Source organism: Colossoma macropomum, unplaced genomic scaffold (genome assembly GCF_904425465.1).
Source record: "Colossoma macropomum unplaced genomic scaffold, Colossoma_macropomum, whole genome shotgun sequence".
NCBI classification, from domain to species: domain Eukaryota; kingdom Metazoa; phylum Chordata; class Actinopteri; order Characiformes; family Serrasalmidae; genus Colossoma; species Colossoma macropomum.
Window position 1 is genome coordinate 15,322,931 of NW_023494785.1, and position 17,157 is coordinate 15,340,087.

The 17,157-nt window shown below is 38.4% G+C and overlaps 2 protein-coding genes across 6 annotated transcripts in view; one reads left to right on the forward strand and one right to left on the reverse strand.

Moving 5' to 3' along the window:
- lmna (lamin A) overlaps positions 1–14,080 on the forward strand; it is a 29,693-nt gene extending 15,613 nt beyond the window's left edge. For all 3 annotated transcript variants that reach the window (XM_036583969.1, XM_036583979.1, XM_036583989.1), the window contains 11 exons: positions 6,243–6,399; positions 6,784–6,909; positions 8,015–8,185; positions 8,367–8,492; positions 9,545–9,765; positions 10,153–10,444; positions 10,795–10,902; positions 11,512–11,631; positions 11,763–11,822; positions 11,949–12,170; positions 13,207–14,080. In XM_036583969.1, coding sequence (XP_036439862.1) covers positions 6,243–6,399; positions 6,784–6,909; positions 8,015–8,185; positions 8,367–8,492; positions 9,545–9,765; positions 10,153–10,444; positions 10,795–10,902; positions 11,512–11,631; positions 11,763–11,822; positions 11,949–12,170; positions 13,207–13,242 — 1,639 coding nt within the window. In that variant the 3' untranslated portion in view covers positions 13,243–14,080. The remainder of the gene's footprint in view (positions 1–6,242; positions 6,400–6,783; positions 6,910–8,014; positions 8,186–8,366; positions 8,493–9,544; positions 9,766–10,152; positions 10,445–10,794; positions 10,903–11,511; positions 11,632–11,762; positions 11,823–11,948; positions 12,171–13,206) is intronic.
- A 1,245-nt stretch (positions 14,081–15,325) lies between these two features.
- The window catches only part of pear1 (platelet endothelial aggregation receptor 1), a 59,011-nt gene continuing 57,179 nt past the window's right edge, over positions 15,326–17,157 (reverse strand). For all 3 annotated transcript variants that reach the window (XM_036584011.1, XM_036584018.1, XM_036584003.1), the window contains one exon: positions 15,326–16,138. In XM_036584011.1, coding sequence (XP_036439904.1) covers positions 15,996–16,138 — 143 coding nt within the window. In that variant the 3' untranslated portion in view covers positions 15,326–15,995. The remainder of the gene's footprint in view (positions 16,139–17,157) is intronic.

Genomic DNA, 17,157 nt, shown 5'->3' on the forward strand with positions numbered 1-17,157 from the left:
ATTCCATTGATTTATGAAGGTGAAAAGGTTGGTCACTACATGACTTGTTTAAAGGTTCTTCCAGTCCACTGCTTGTTTTTCTTGTTCTTATAGATTGATTTGAATAGCTCTAAACCACCCAAAAGCATAATGAGTAGTTGAGTCTGCTGGTAGTGCTTTAGATTTCCAAACTCTTGCATGCACAGTTTCTTCTGTAATCCATAGGAACAGTGGTTGTTGGGGAAACCCCATTCCTCAGTCTTCTTAAAGATGCTGGAGTCAGTATTTCCATTTCCACCGTCGATGCTCAGCCTAGGCCCTGTTGTCATGGCCACCTAACAGAAAACTTTCTGGATTTTTTTTTTCTTTTTTGGGGGGGTTCATTTTCGTCACAGAGACGGACAAAGATAGCAATGAGTCACAGAGCTAGAGACTGAACACATTCCTGTCCACTCCTCTCACTTTTACTGTCCTTCTCATTCTCTGTCTCTCTTTACTTTCATTGTGCCCTGAAATGCCCCCTGATAAACGCACACATGTTGGTGTTTCTATATTTGTGAGTACTCTCATTGACCTTCTGTTACTCAGTAATACTACACCCAACACTAACCCTAAACCTCCCTAGCCAAAAGGCAACCCTTGGGCTCTTTTAGTTATCCATAGTTGCGTTTGTGGTTTAAACAAGATGTTTTTTTCTTGTGAGGACCAGTGAAATGTCCATGCTTCTACAAAACAGGCATATATTCCTATCACAATGAAGAGTTTTAAGTCCTCATAGTGTGTTGAAAACAAATTCACATGTGCGCACACACACACACACACACACACACACACACACACACACACACTCATGTTTTACCAGAAACTTTGAGACTCATAACTCTTTTATTGAACTTTTGTGTGCCAGTAACTAGGTACTCAGGCAGGCGAATTCTCTGCCTCTTGCTGTGTCTTGACTTAATCATACCGTATGTTAAACCAACATTTAGAATTTTCCGTCTTATTTATGGTTCTACTTTTTAGTCTGTCCTTAACTTTTTGTTCTGTAATTCAACTGTAAGAGCGGTTAGTTGTTCCACACACCAGCTCCCGATGGTCTTTCTGTTCGTCACTCTGCTTACATGTAATCCTGTTCCATATAAAGCCTTCTGTTGCTTCATTTCCAATGTTTGATAAACAATCTTCCATTTACATTTTTCAGAGAGGAAAGGTTCAGAGAGATCCAGGGAAGACAGTACATGTAAACTCAAACCACAACTTGGACCTCTTTTATATATATATATATATATATATATATATATATATATATATATATATATATATATAACTTTATTAATCCCAGAGGGAATGTCGTTTGTTATAGCAGCACAAAGTACAGTAAAGAGCAAAACATGAGCAAACGTATTGCTGTACACTATACAGATGCATAAATAGAATAATTAAAAAAATAATAAAATAATGATTTCTCTGTTTGCTGAATTTATTTATGGTCTGTGCAAAAGTTATTTTTATATATATATTTATGTGTGTAAATATGATTTTTTTCCAATATGTTAAACTCAACAAATAAATTGAAACTGCGTACTTCAGTTTGCAGAAAAAAAGGTTAAATATAAGTTTGTTTCTATTAGAGAATGTGTTTATTTTATCACTTAGAAAATTTTATCACTTAGAAAATTTGTAATAAAAAAGTGTTTAAACTTTTTGCATACGAATGTCTGTGTGCGCGCGTGTGTGCGTGTGTTTGTACACACTAACCTGCTGTAGGCTAAATATATGTAAAAGTAATATCACCAAAAACTAATATAAAATGGTCTGTTTTTGCAGCTTAGTTTCCATATCTGGACTGTGTGGATTTGGGAGTGAAAAGTTTTGAAACTTTAACAGTGTTTACATGCTACATTAAACTCCACCTTAAACACAAGAAAAATCAGTGTTCTGTGATTTGGGCCTTTTAAAGAATACTGTGCTTTGTGAACTCTCTGTGCCCACGTTGTGTTTGTGGCTCACAGAAATAAGCCCACATTGTCTCTTCACAGTAACTGCTGGTGTTCTGTGCAAAATGTTTTACTCGTTACTCTTCGGACCGTCACGTAAGTATCAGAGATTTCCAGTAGACGTTTATGCGGGTATTTCATCTTTCATTCAGCTTCTCTTATCTTCCATGCTGAGCCCACTGCATCTATAGTTCATACACTGCGAACATCAGATGCATTCGTGAATTAATTTGAACATTATTCTCTTTCATTCTGATACCAGCATCAACGTTTTTGCTTTCATCTTTGACGATTGATGGAAATATGCTACTGTTTAAATGTTTGGAAGCATCATTCAAACGGTTGGCATCACTGTTATCTTTAATATAAAAAACAGGCCAGCTGCTTGCGTGCCGTATTTTTTAAGTACGGCACGCTGTAACATTTTTAAATAAGCTATTTTTGTTCGGTCATATAGCTATAATAAAATATAGAGTTTTAAATGTAAACAAAAAATCTTAATGGTCATATTTAAGCAAGTAAGACAAATGCAATTAATTACTACAAAATATCCCTGCACAAAACAATGTGATTTAATAAATGAACTAATTTTAATTGTTTGACAGCCCTATTGCAGATGCATCTCTTGTCTAGCTTATAATGTTTAAGTCTATACTGTAAGTTGTTACTATCATATAAAATCACAACAAATATAAATTTGAAAAGTGATTTCAACCTTTTGCATGATGGTATATATGCGAATTGCATACCTCAGATCATTGTTATGGATCAAGAGAAGTAGTAATATCTTGATATTGCAAACAAAGAATTAATAGACCCTGCCTACTCCCAGTTTCAGACATGGGGTTTATTTTTCTTCTGTTCTTCGCCTGAGTGGTCCAATTTTCCATTTGCAGTTATTCAAAACATGTACACCAAATTCCAAGAAAAAGTGGAGGCAGGCAAGCTCTACACATCATTATATTGTGATGTATTTTATCTGTTCTAGTTCTCTACCAGTGATAATCTTTTCCAGCTTTGATGAGACACATCTAGAAACATTCATAGACACATATCTTGCTGAGGACCACTTCAGTGTGGAATGGCTGGACTGAAAATAATGCAGTGTTTCTGCTGTTGTTGGGAAGGTGTCAGGTTGCCATGACTAGAAAAGGAAGCCTCAGCTGTTTTCCAATCCCTCTTCCCTCTGCCACAGTCGGTCTGGAGAGTTATTAACGCAATTGATCTATTGCAAAATTCTGCCCTATCTCCCTTAGTTACTGTTGCTGTTTCCATCCAACTTTCAGCTCAGGCCTCATGGTAGCGTCTGTAGCCCTTGTACAGACTCAAACGCTCAGTTGCACAGGAACATTTAGAAGCACACACAGGAGCACCTCTGAAGACATGTTAGCATTTCAAAATAAATATGTTTACATTAATCAAACCAGGGAATCTTTTTAGGGACTGGTTCCTATATTGTCTAATAAGGAGTAAGTTTGTTCTAAGAAACTGGAGTTACTGGAATTAGTCACTGGAGTTAGTCAGTGCAGTGTTAGGTGCTGAGCTGGACTCGTCATCTTTTTTATTATTTATCTTTTAGACAGACTGTTTTTGATAAAAAATGTGAGCAGTACCCAGTACTGTTAGATTAGATTAGATTCAACTTTGTGATTGTGCAGAGTACAGGTACAGAGCCAATGAAATGCAGTTAGCATCTAACCAAAAGTATAAAATATATAGATATATATTTAGATTTAATATACAAGTTTAAATATACATTTATACAGAGTGAGTTAAGAGAGCAAATGTAGGTTGTATGTACTGTGAGAGCAGCATATGTAAAACGATAAGTACATACATGTAAATACATGTACAGTACAGTGACTGTCTGTGCAAATATGAATAGTGCAATAATAGCAGGACATAAAGTACAATCTGATTAAGCTCATTTATCAAGCTATGAGGAGCAGAGTTAAGAAAAGCTACTAGTTACCTGATTTTAACATAGCGTTGCAGATATTGTATGAAAATTAGTGTTATTGAATAGAGTAACCCAGATAAAGCTTTATCTCAGGGCCAAGATAAGTCTGCATGTTAATAGGTTTGGCACTGAACTGTGTGTGGGCTTCCACATAGCTATTTTGAAATGTTTTTAGCTTCGGAAATAAACATAGCACCACCCTGAGCTTCCTCAGTAACACCTTTTAACATCTCTAATTTGCTGCCACTGCCGTTCTCACTGCAAGTTTTTTGTGAGGAGTTTCATCTTCGCTTCATGGAGGAAGTAGCATTTAGAGATGGTTGTGATTTGAAGTGTGTCAATTGTTATCTTGTAAGCGGTTAATGAGGTCAAGCAAAGAACTAGTAAACTGTGTGAGAACTCTCAGAATTGGATGTGGCTTGTATACCTTGAGCTAATAATTGTAAATCTTGTACTTGACATCTTGGGTGGCAACAGAGTATGAGTTAACTAACCATGGTTTGCTATTGTGACTCTAAGCCTGGCTTATCTTCAGTTGCTGCCACTGGTCCCCACAGATGGTACTGGACTTTCCACTCACTGAATGAACTCGCTGAAAGCTCTGCGAGGCTTCTGTGCAGTGGTGTGTTCTCTGTGAATGTGATAGACCTGTTGCCAAGTTGGATGGAGCCATGATGAAGAAACAGTCTGTGTGTGGCCAAGTGTGTTGGAGGAGGGGTTTCTGGAAGTTATGACACTGGCCATCAATCACTCCACAGTAGTATGTGACTAATTTGCTGCTCTTTGAAATCTGATATTAACTGGATGAAAGAACCTTCAAACGCACAGTGAAATCTGTGCAGAGTTCTGAATGGAGGATGTTTGCATGTTCCTGTTAACACGATTCCTTTAAATTCTCCTGCAAACATTTGTGTTTTATTGTCAGAGGATGAAGAGGGAAAGAGATGAAACCAAGGGTTCTGGAAGCCGTCTCAGCTCAGCTGGTTATCATTAGAGACAGTGAGAACCGATCCTTTGGGGGCTGTGCTGTTTCAGAGCCCAGCATCTCCCTGGCTCTGCTTCTTCCTCTAATTCAATCCCACGCTGGTATTAAAGCACCCTCCTCCAGTCAGCCATTATTTAACTGATTTGTTTACTGAGCTGGGTTTATGTCTGTTCTGTTTTGCATTAGGATTTTGTATGGGTCTTTTTCCAATGTTAAAGGAACAGCCCTTCAATCGAACCCACATGTTCTATTTGAAACTGGGAAGTTTTGGAAAGGAGAATTAATGCCATATTTTATAGTTCTAGGGGGCCCATCTTACGGTAAGAGTTAATGGTCAGTGGCAGCCCATAAGGCCAACATCCGCTAGAGTGGATGTTTTTAAGGGCCCAATTATATAATGTTTATGGAACAGTGGTGCTGCTGTGACACAGTGTTAATTGCAAATATTGCGTTAGAAAATCAGATTTTAGGCTGACAGTGCAGTGTTAGGAAGGTTGCCAGATATTTTTACATGCTTTTTAAATTCTGTGATTTATGGGATTGCGCTAATGCCAAAAATGAGAATGAAAGAGTGAAAATTGAAGCACACTTAAATATACTGGACTGTGTTCTTTCACTTCTTTAACCATAGATTGGATAAATAGTAAAATGCAGAAGTTTTGAAACCCCCTGCCAAATTGCATGTTTTGTTGATTTTGAAGTGCAAATAAGTACACATCCTCTACAGGTCTTCAATATGACGTTTTAGCATATTTTAGTCCACCACTTCTATTTTATTTTATTTTAGCACATTGGAAAAAATAAAGCGTTTGTGTTTTCAGTATATTAAATTCAGCAAATAAAAAATAATTCAATCAGCAGAAGTTTGTTCTCTGGAGAGGAGGGTGCATGCTTATTTATATTTATAAAATCAGCAAAACATAACTTCACCGGGGCACCCAAACTTTTGCATACGGATATACATATATTGTTAGTCTCATCAACTCTTTTTTCAATTATTTTATTTTATTTTATTTATTTATTTATACAATATTTGGAATTGATGTCCTCCCTTTATGTTGTATAAACATTGAATGGACAAATTATCATTAACATTAAATGGTCCAAAATGACTATTTAATAAATTCTCACTATATTGACGTAGATTAAAGTTAATTTCTTTCCTCTATAAAGTTAGTAGTTTGAAAATGTGAGCTGTTGTAATGACCGCAGCAATATAGCAATGCACATGGATCTGCTAGTGCCGTGAATGTCTATTGTACTTGAAATGCTAAGCTCAGAGTCTAACCCTTTGTCTTCTCTTGTTCATGTGTCTCTGTAGGAACAATAAGAAAGAGGCTGATCTGGAGTCAGCTCTGGCCAGGCTGAAAGATTTAGAGGCTCTCCTGAACTCCAAGGATGCTTCTCTTTCCACAGCACTGGGGGAGAAGAGGTCTCTGGAGACTGAAGTTAGGGACCTGAAGGCCCAGTTGGCTAAGGTATGAATACCCACTTATTTGGTCCATGTGCTGTTTTATTTTTAAAGGCCCCAAAATCTGTTATTATTTCTGATCTTTATTGTAGCCTAATTGCTTCAGTTGTTTCTTCTTTTTATAGATGTCTTTTGATCTGTTTAATAGTTACAGTTGCTTTTGAGGGAAATGAGGGGACATTTTTAGTGTATTTTAGCAAATAACAGTTGCCCAAGTCTAGAGTAAAACTAATAAAATACGTTAGAGCCTAGTCTTTAATGTGAACATTTTTACTGTTTTCAGACTTGGCTTAGATTTCAGAGCTCATGTCAGTTTAAAGGTTTGTATTGAGGCTCCTAGTGTCTTTTTGTGTGTGTGTGTGTGTGTGTGTGTGCGCGCGCGCATGCGCAGCTGGAAGGCAGTCTGAGTGACGCTAAGAAGCAGCTTCAGGATGAGATGCTGAGGAGGGTGGATGCAGAGAACCGCATCCAGACTCTGAAGGAGGAGCTGGAGTTCCAGAAGAACATCTACTCTGAGGTCAGACATGCTGTGTTATCATTGCTCTGTGAGCGTTACGGTAACTGGTGCAGTGCGCCCCCCAAAGTATACTGACAGTCACTGCATATTTTTTCCCATTTTCAGTTTCCGTTTTGTCCCATTTTAAGAAATTCCTAAGAGAAAATAATTTATTTTGTTAAGAAAAAACAAGAGCACACAGTGTCACAAATTTCCCTTTGGTCATTTCTTTGACCTACATCTTCACTTTAGCCGAGTGAGTTGGTTCACATCTAAAAACAAAAAAACATGAAAGGTTTAACATCCACTCCTCCCTTCGAATACCTGAATAAATTAACAAATGTTTTAATTAGTCTGGATATACCTATATTGAAAGAATGTCCCTTACCCCACCTATAGTGCTCCCCCAGGTTTGTTTCATACCTGTGGGAAACACTGTGGTGTAAGTCATAATAACTCTTAAAAGACTGTTCCGTTCTAATTTCTAAGGGAGGGTGTATGTAGATAAGATTTCATGTTACTGTTATGCATGAAGCATAGTACAATAGATATATAGCTGTAGTGTAGTATAAAGCTGTGGTCTACAAAAATAATGATCGCATGTGAATTACGTGCGTAAGGCTTGGTTTTAGGTGCTTTTTTTTTGGGGGCTTCAAATGAATGCTTAAGATATTCACTAATTCACTATTCAACTTAATCTCTGTCTACTGCTAGTTGATTGTGTTTCCGTGTCGCCAGAAAAAACATGATCTCCAAACTCACACACACAGCTCTTTAGTGTGATATGAGTAATGAGGATTTTTTGTTCTCTTATCAAGAGAAGGGAAATTATTGTCCATGCTAATTAACTGTTAGGTAGATTAGGTTAATAAACTCTGGTGTACTCCTTTAAATAGACAATACTGGGGCGATATATATAGTTTTTTTAATGTTTTGCTGAACTGTAAAGCCAACTTTTTCTCGTTATCATTCATATAGAAATAAACCCAGGTTATATTAATCATGGGCTATAAAACAAACCATAGAAGGCCTGAAAAAGGCCTTTTAAGTGCACTGTAAAGGGAGAGATGCTATGCGAGTAAAAGTTTTATACAAGCCTGCTAAGAGCTCTGTGCCTTCCGTACAGGAGCTGCGGGAGTCCAAGCGCAGACACGAGTCGCGCATGGTGGAGATCGACAGCGGCCGGCAGCAGGAGTTTGAGAGCAAGCTGGCAGAGGCACTGACTGAGCTCCGTGGGCAGCATGAGGCGCAGCTTCGCATCTACAAGGAGGAGATCGAGAAGACCTACAATGCTAAGGTAACAGGAGTAAACCTACTGAGAATCTCTACTTTCTGAGATTCGGTTGGAGTTTCAATTATAACCCAGGCATACTATACTTGTTCTTCAGGTGATAAAAGGTTGTACTGATTAAATGTAGGTGCAGTCCGCACATTAGGAAGTGTACTTCATCACTCACGTGGTTGGTGTCTCCCTCTAGCTGGAGAACGCACGTCAGTCTGCGGATCGGAACAGTCAACTGGTGGGTGCGGCCCATGAGGAGCTGCAGCAGACACGCGTGAGACTGGAGGGCGTGTCCTCTCAGCTTTCTCAGCTCCAGAAACAGGTTAGTATTTAACTTGTTCTTTAATTGTTGTGGCTAGAGGCTGCATGCTGTCAAATTACAGCTGCATGAAAATTAATTATTAACAACTTTAACACTAGAAGCTGCTTTTTGGATTTACGCCATTATTTGTTCATCAGTAAGTGTTATTGTCACCTCCGGAGGTGATTTAAAGATGTATCCACACCCAAGTCCTGATTTGTACTCACCAAATGACTGTCCACTGTAATCAGTTTTACTGTGTTGTATTTTTATAAGAATAACTGCTGATTAGATGAGGGTTTTTGCCCTGTATCAGTTCTAACAAGTCACCTTTTGAACTCTGTATGAGCACCTTGTAGCTGTTACTTTGTTAAACAGCACTTAGTGGTAATAAAATTCATTAAATTCAGCCATTTCCCATTCCCCTCTTGCGCTTTATGCAGTATGGATGATATCTTGAACACTTACTAAATTACAGTAATGACAGAGAAACAGACTATTATTTGATGTCTGAATGCTTCCAGGAAGTTGCTGTGTGTATGACTGACTCAGTGGGAATGTACCCATACAATCAGTGTTTAGCTCAGTGGTCTTGGTGAAGAAAAGAACTTTCCCTCTCTGCAGGGACTTTTCTTCATTTTTTGTCCTATTTTAGTCAGTGTTTTCCCAGTGTGAGGCTGTTGTAGCTCAACAGCACCACCAACTGGAAAGCAAAAGCCCACACGCAGCTCCATTAATACCAACCAGTCATTCAGTGTTGTCGAACACCACATGCATAGAGTAAAACATAGTTTAGACGATGTTGTCACTGTTTCCTCATATGTTTGTAAACATCCCCAAATACATAAGAGCCATGACCTGTACCACATCAAATACTGGATTCTTGTATTCCCAGGGTCTGGTAGCTTATTTTCTTAGATTTACTATGACATCAAAATCATTATGTATGATCTATGTATTTCTTCAATGACTACATCTTGAAAATATTCACACCTATATTTCCGCTTTACCCAAATTTCTTTTGTGGATCAATTATGTACATCGGCCTATCTTTTTTTTTGTGCATGCTTTAGCTGGCTGCTCGGGAGGCTAAAGTGCGTGAGCTGGAGGAGGCTCTGTCCCGTGAAAGGGATATTATGCGCCGGCGCCTGGAAGAGAAGGACAGAGAGATGGCAGAAATGCGTCAGCGCATGCAAGAGCAGCTGGATGAGTACCAGGAGCTGCTGGACATCAAGCTGGCCCTGGACATGGAAATCAGTGCCTATAGGAAACTGCTGGAGGGAGAGGAAGAGAGGTGAGGTTAGAGGTGCAGATATGAGCTCACAAACTCAGCTTCATTTTATATGAAAAACTATTAATTTGGGCAGTATGTGTTGGAATATATTAGAATAAATACAAATAAGCATGCGTACAGTATTTTTTGGTCTGTGTGTTAGCTTAACCATTCCCAAAACTGGCAGCCCAGTGTGTGTAGTCACCATCCAACACCTGGGTGGACAAATCAATACTTATGTTAAATCCTAGATATTGTGGATAGTTTTACTGTGTTAATGTACATTTGTATTTATTCTAATGTAAAATAGTGATTTTCAAGGAAAAAATACTTTTTCAAAGTACAGTGCTTGTATGTTTAAAGGTCAGGTAATCTTCATGTAATTTCTGTCTCTGTCTCTCTCTCCAGGCTGCGTCTTTCCCCCAGTCCTCCTCCTACCAGGGTCATATCGGTCACTCGCTCCTCAGGCTCGGGCACACACGCTCAGACCCGCCTAGCTCAGAGCAGCAGCAGCCGCAACTCCTCTGGTAGTGCAAAGAAACGGCGCCTCAATGATACGGACAGCGATGCATCGAGTGTGGCAGGAGGGACAGTCACTCGCACCCGCATAACTCAGCAAGCCTCAGCCAGCGGCCGTGTCACTGTGGATGAGGTGGATCTGGAGGGCAAATACATCCGCCTCAGCAACAAAGCTGACCAGGTTAGAGGACAGAGATCAAGAATGATTTTGTCATCATCCCAACCATATAAAAGTATACAATAGAACAAAACAGTGTTGCTTCAGGGCGTCAAGACAGAGCCAGTGTTTACTTGACCATACATTGCAAGTGACCAAGTGAGCAGTTAACCAGTACAGTGCAGTACAATGCTAAATTACAATACAGAATTAAGCCCAACAATGAATACAGTACAGTAAATATACTGTATAAAGGGGTCTACTTGGTAACAAACCTGGCAGTGTACACACAGAATGCAAACTACTGTAAACTGTTTGAATCCTGTTATTTTAGTCTTTTTCTGATTTTTTATTTTTTTTTCACCTCCTCTCAGGACCAGTCTCTGGGTCACTGGCAGGTGAAGAGGCAGGTGGGCACCAGTACCCCCATTGTCTACAAGTTCCCACCCAAATTCACCCTTAAAGCTGGACAGTCAGTCACGGTGAGTGATTAGTAAACAAGTTTCTCTCTGGCTTTCTTTAGACTTTCATGAATATGAGATAACTGTTTAGGAGCAGTAGGAGCAGTTAAATTCTGTTTGATATAGATATAGCATTATATACTGACCATGATGTAGTAAACTATGCATTGGTAGATTCACTGAGGCAAGACATTTTCACCTGGTACATTATTTATTTTTTATCTTCTACATTATTTAGCTAAATGTGATTCCTTTAAAAATGAAGAACATAATATAAACTCAAGAACATAAAAGAAACAAACAAAAGCAAATGAAATGTTACAACAAAAGGCTTTAGACAGGAGGATTATTTTTAATATATGGAAATATTAAAAATATAAACGTTATAGCTGACATAGTTGAAAGCATCATAAATTCTTTTATTTATTTATTTATTTATTTTTTAGTGTTTTTCATTTCGAGTCATTTTCAGAACAAGTATTTGGGTAATTGTACTTGTTCTGAAGCCTGTAGAATTCTGTATTATAATATTATCTGGTACCCAGTCAGTATTTCTTGGCTTGTTTTTTTTTTATCACAACGCTGCACTACACCTTAATCATTTCACTCTCTTGTTCTCTCTGTGTGAAGATCTGGGCTGCTGGAGCTGGTGGGACTCATAACCCTCCTTCTGATCTAGTGTGGAAGACTCAGAACTCCTGGGGAACTGGAGATCTGTTCCAGACCACTCTGATTAGTGCCAATGGAGAGGTGGGTCTTCCTACCAATTCCTGCTGGCATTGCTGTTCAGGAAAATTAACCAGCTGTACCAAACCACAGCTTATTCTTGGACATATTCAGAAACAGCTTTAGCTCATTTATTTCTCTCTCTGCCTGTGTAGGAGATGGCAATGAGGAAAGTCACACGCACGCTATTCCAGGAAGAAGATGATGAAGAAATGGTCTGTAATCCTTCACGCTGACATTAACCCTAAAAACCTTTAAAGAGGAAACGGCTGGCTTTCAGCACATCCCTCCCTCGTTTTCTGCCTTCTCTCTGATCGGTTTCCCTCTGTCTCCCCCTGCAGGCAGCTCACAGTACGTGTGGGGACAGTGAGTATAACCTGCGCAGCCGCACGGTGATCTGTGGCTCATGTGGTCAGCCATCGGACAGGAACGCAGGCAGCTGTGTGTCTGCGAGCTCTGGAGTGTCCAGCGCTTCTCGCTCTTTCAGTAGCGGAGGAGGAGGACTGCCTGAGGGACTGGTCTCCCACTCCCACTTCATCATGGGTAGTGACAAACCCAGACAGGTACTGAATGAAACATATGTTTGAAAATATACACTATACAAAAGTGTCAGTTTTTTTTTACTTTATTTCGGTCTGCATACTTTTCTGTAGTTTCATACACTACCGTTCAGAAGTTCAGAATCATTGTTTAAAAGATAAGAACACCTGTTTTCAATAGTATAAAACATTTGGTTGTAGACATATGAATAATATAATTCTAATATTAAGTCTTGTTAGAGGTCTTAAAACATTAGTAGGTCAATAAGGAAGCTCTAAATTAAAATGAAGAAATTTTAGATGTGTCCAGAATGATGAAGGGAGCTGCCAAAGATTCTAAAACAGAGGTATCAAACACACAGCTCATGAGCCGGGACTTTTTATGGTTCTTATCTGGCTCGCCACATGAATTTAGAATCCACGTTCTCAATTAAGTTCATCTTGTGGACCATATTTGACCGTTTTCAAAATGCTGACTGACACAGTACTTAACCAGTCACTGCTTAGCAGCTGTCTCTAAGTGCTGCTTCTGTGGATGGAAAAACTTGATTTAGCAAAACTTGATTGCTACATATTTTTGTACTTGTATGCTTACATTTTTTGTGTTTTTGAGGTTTACTAAAAGACATATCCACGTCCAGTGTTACACCGACCAGCTTTGGTCTGACTGTCTTATCTGTTTTGTAGGTGAAATTTGATCAGTCAGTTTGTTCTTTCAGAATGTATCAGATAAATGAAAAGAAAATAAACCCAACTCTACTAAACTTCTTTTTTTTTTTCTTTGTCTGGCTCACTTGACATTGGTCATTACAGTTCATTGTGGTCCGTTACCTAAAATAAGTTTGACACCCCTGTTCTACAACATAACATCAGGAATAAATAATAAAATGAATATTGTATATGTGACTGTTATGTATGTATAAAATAACGAAAATGTTAAAAGGGCAAGTGATTGCGAACTTCTGAACATTAGTGAATATTTGAAAGCAAAAAAAAGACTCTTGTACTTGTCCTTGTTCTGTGGGTTCTTAATCGTCCTGTCATCTCTCTTTCTTTATAGGGAGGTCCTAAACCAGAGAACTGCTCCATCATGTAGATCCAGGAGCAGCCATGACGTCTGCCCAGAACAGAAAGCACTATTTGCACTGCGAAAACTGGGAGACACGTATATTTTTTTCTAACATCTAGCCATGGAGATTTTTTTTTATTTTCATACTTTATACTTAAATCAGTCTTATTTTGTATGTAATAATCTGCAGGATAGATTAATAGCTTTTGTATGGCTGAGGGCATGGAGGCGGCTTGGGTGCTATATAGGGTTTGTATATATACAGTAGTCTAGGTTAGTCTTGCATGTGGGCTTGGCAGCTGTTTTTCAATAGCCATGTTCAAGGAGAGGGGTTAGCAGAACACTTGAAACATATCCAAAGATGAGGATCCGCCTTAGGCTTTCCTATCGAATGCTGTCACAACTCAACACGCACATCATGGTTTCCCTGTCAGCAAGTTTACTCGAATAGGATCAGGAGTGTACTTGAACGTACTGTAAAGCCATGTTTTGCCACTTTTACCAAAAGTTTGTCATAATTCACTTTAGAGGACAAATTTCCAACACTAATAATGAACATAGAAATTCTGAAATCATGCAGTGCAGTTAATGCAGTCTTAAAGTAAGACTGTTTTGACTGCATCATTCTGTTTAAAAAGCCTTTGTAGTGCCTTTAAGAATGTACTGTTTTGCAGCTTTAAATGTCCTGTGTACTGTGTAAATGGTACCCCTAAGGTAGTGTTCTTATACTGAAGAAATAATGGGGAATGTTAAAAATGCAGGGGAAGAAAAAAGAGAAATGTATTAAGTAATTGCTTTTGGAAGTTTTCAGACCAGTGGGACGAAGTGTGGATTATGTGGGCTTTGGCCATAAGTCGTTTAAAAGTATTTTGGGTATCAATAGTTAGTAGTTGTTGAAAATATTTTGGAGTGATTAAATTTCTAGCTTACAAAGACCTATATCTATATATATATATATATATATATATATATATATATAAAATGTTGTTGCTATTAGTAACTGAAACTTCATTTTAATGAATGAAGATGTTTCTTTGTGAGAGGTGTTAGTTGGACCCCTATGGTAGATGATGGAGTTTATTGTATGCTCTTGCATGGACAGTTGGAAGTGCTGATATGTTAGTGTTCTCGCACCGCTTTCTTGCTATGACTTCATGGGTGTCCTCCACCTGTACCTGAGATTTATATATATATATATATATATATATATATATATATATATATATTTAATATAAAATAAAAAGGGGTGGACTGGACACTCCTAGCTTGGCTGAAGCTTTTTCCGCCATTTTATTATGCTGCAGTGCTAGTGGTAGATACGGATTTTGGTCAGGCAGAGCAATGCTATCTGTTTTCAGCTTTTACAAATGAATTTGAGAGCAACTGTGATTTTGTCTTTTGGGTAAAGGTGAATCGGCACCACAGATACCACTTTTGAAATGGAAACACATTTGATAGATTGTTGAGAATTGATCATCTAGCAGACATTCATATTGATACTTTTTGTTTTGTAAGATCCAAAGACATTTTTTTTTGTACATCTGGGTGAAGGGGGATTATGCTTGCATCTAGGAATATTTTTTTTTTTATCCCCTCAGGATCTTGAAAGTCTGTTGTTCATGTAATGGTAATAGTTTTTTTTTTTGCTTTTTTGTAGTTCAAGTTTGCATTGCCTTGCTTTATAAAGCACTTTTTTAAAAAAAAGAAAAAGAAATTACTAGTCTGTACTGAATATGGAATTTCATTACTGATGTAAAATGTGTACACATAACAGTGCCTTGAATTCGTTCAGTAAAACTGTTATTTTTGTAGTTCATTTCCTTTGGACTTCCCCTTTCCAAGTGTTTGAAAGCTTAACAGACCCTCAGAAGCAGTGCCATAGTTGCTGCAGTACTGACCTCCCTAAAGGGATAGAGTGTACTTTGTTGTTTGTGAGTCAAATTTTGTAGCTTTGTGATGTGCAAGCCTTCTGCCAAGAAATGGCCTGTTTTATTATTCTGTTAAAACACTGCATCAACAAGATCCACTTTGAGTTAATGTAATGTCTTTTTGCAGTTCTGATCCGTCTTCCATCTGTCAGAGCACACTGACAAAAATGACTACATCAAAATCTCATCCAAGCTTTATTTACAATATTTACAGTTCTTAAAAGATTACATTCGACTGACATTCAAAGCAGAGGTTGTATAATGTAAATGCATTGGAAAATGTAAAACCTGACAAAAAACATCCAAAGCAGATTACATAGCTGTGATGAAAATGTAATATTTACCTCTTGATAGTTCTTTTGTATTTAAAAATTTTAACATCTCCCAAATAATACCACATCATACCTCTGAAAATCAATATGCAAAGCAATTGAAACCTTGTTGTACAGAGACATGCTTTAAAGAACTGAGAAAATGGGTTCAGCTGTTCATAGTGTTTTGTATAGTCACTGTTCAGTTCAGCAGATGGCAGTGTTGTGCTTTTGCGGCTTTGTAAAAGTTCTCTATGGACGCCATTTGGGCTGTTCAAGGTCTAGCTTACTTTACCCAAATCTGGATCTTGGTCATTAGAAATCAGTCTTAGATCAGGAAACGTAACTTCCATCAACATTCAAAAGAGGTCCCCTTGCAAATGCTGTATAGTTAGGTAAGTTTATCTTCTATAACCACTTTACTATCCAAAAAGAGGATAACATTTAGTTCTCTGTTTTGTGAGAAAGCTACAGAGGTGATTATGGACGTGGTTGTGCTTCAGAGAAGTCTGTTCCATCCAGTCTTTACACTTGAGTGGGGTCAGTGGGGAAGTCTCCGTGGCGAAGGAGAGGGCGGCCTGCGTACTGGCGGCAGGTCATAATGTCCTGGGATGTGGCTGTTGACTGGCAGGTCGTAATGGTTCTGGGGCTCCTGTTCCAGAACGTTTCCAAGGGGACACTGTTCTGAAAAATGGAGATGGAACACTTTAGGTCCAAACCAAACAATAATTGGCACATTGCTTGCTCCTGTCTCATAAAACATTCCATAAAAAGCCATTATTCAACTCATTCAAATGTCTGTGAGAAGCAAAATGCATAATCCCTGGGGTGGATTTAAAACTAGGGCTGGGCAATACTAATAAAATCCAATATCACAGTCATTTCCAAATATATGAGGGTATCACTGTATCAGAAGATGTATATGTTTTCGTTAATAAATGTAATGACCTTGTGTGTCCTGTATGCAGCTTCTCTATCTAGAATATCTTACAATATATTTTAGCAGTTTGAGCAATTTCAGAAATTGGCCAACTGCCTTAATTAGGAGTTAAATGAGTGCACCTGTGGCTGTATTTAACAGTCTACTGTTAGACCAGTGCCTTCTTGCCCTTGATACCATGGAAAAATCCAAGCAACTCAGCTAAGACCTCAAAAAAATCAACTTCCAGGGCCAAACAAACGTTAGTCCGAAAGGTTAAACTGAACCCTAAGACAACTACAAAGGAACCAGGATAAACATCTAACCTTTTGGAGGAGTGTTCACTAGTCAGAAGAAACAAAAATTGAACTGTTTGGCCATAGTGATCAGTGTTATGTGTTCATGAAAAAGATTGAGGCTTTTAATTAAAAAAAAAAACACCATCCCAACTGTAAAGCATGGGGATGGCAGAATTATGTTGTGAGGATGTTTTGCTGGAAATGTACGGAGCCCTGCTGGTAAAATCCTGTATAAGTAAGCATAATGCATGGCCACGACTTAGTAAGGCATGGTAACAAGATCCTAATGCGTAGCCACGTCTTAATAAGGTGTGGGAATGAGACAATTAAGCTTTGACCACAGCTTAATGAGGCATGATCTCGTTCCTATGCCTTACTAAGTCATGGCCAAGCATTAGGATCTTGTTCCCATGCCTTCCTAAGTTGTAGCCACGACTTAATTATCTCGTTCCCACTCTTTACTAAGTCGCAGCCACGCATTATTT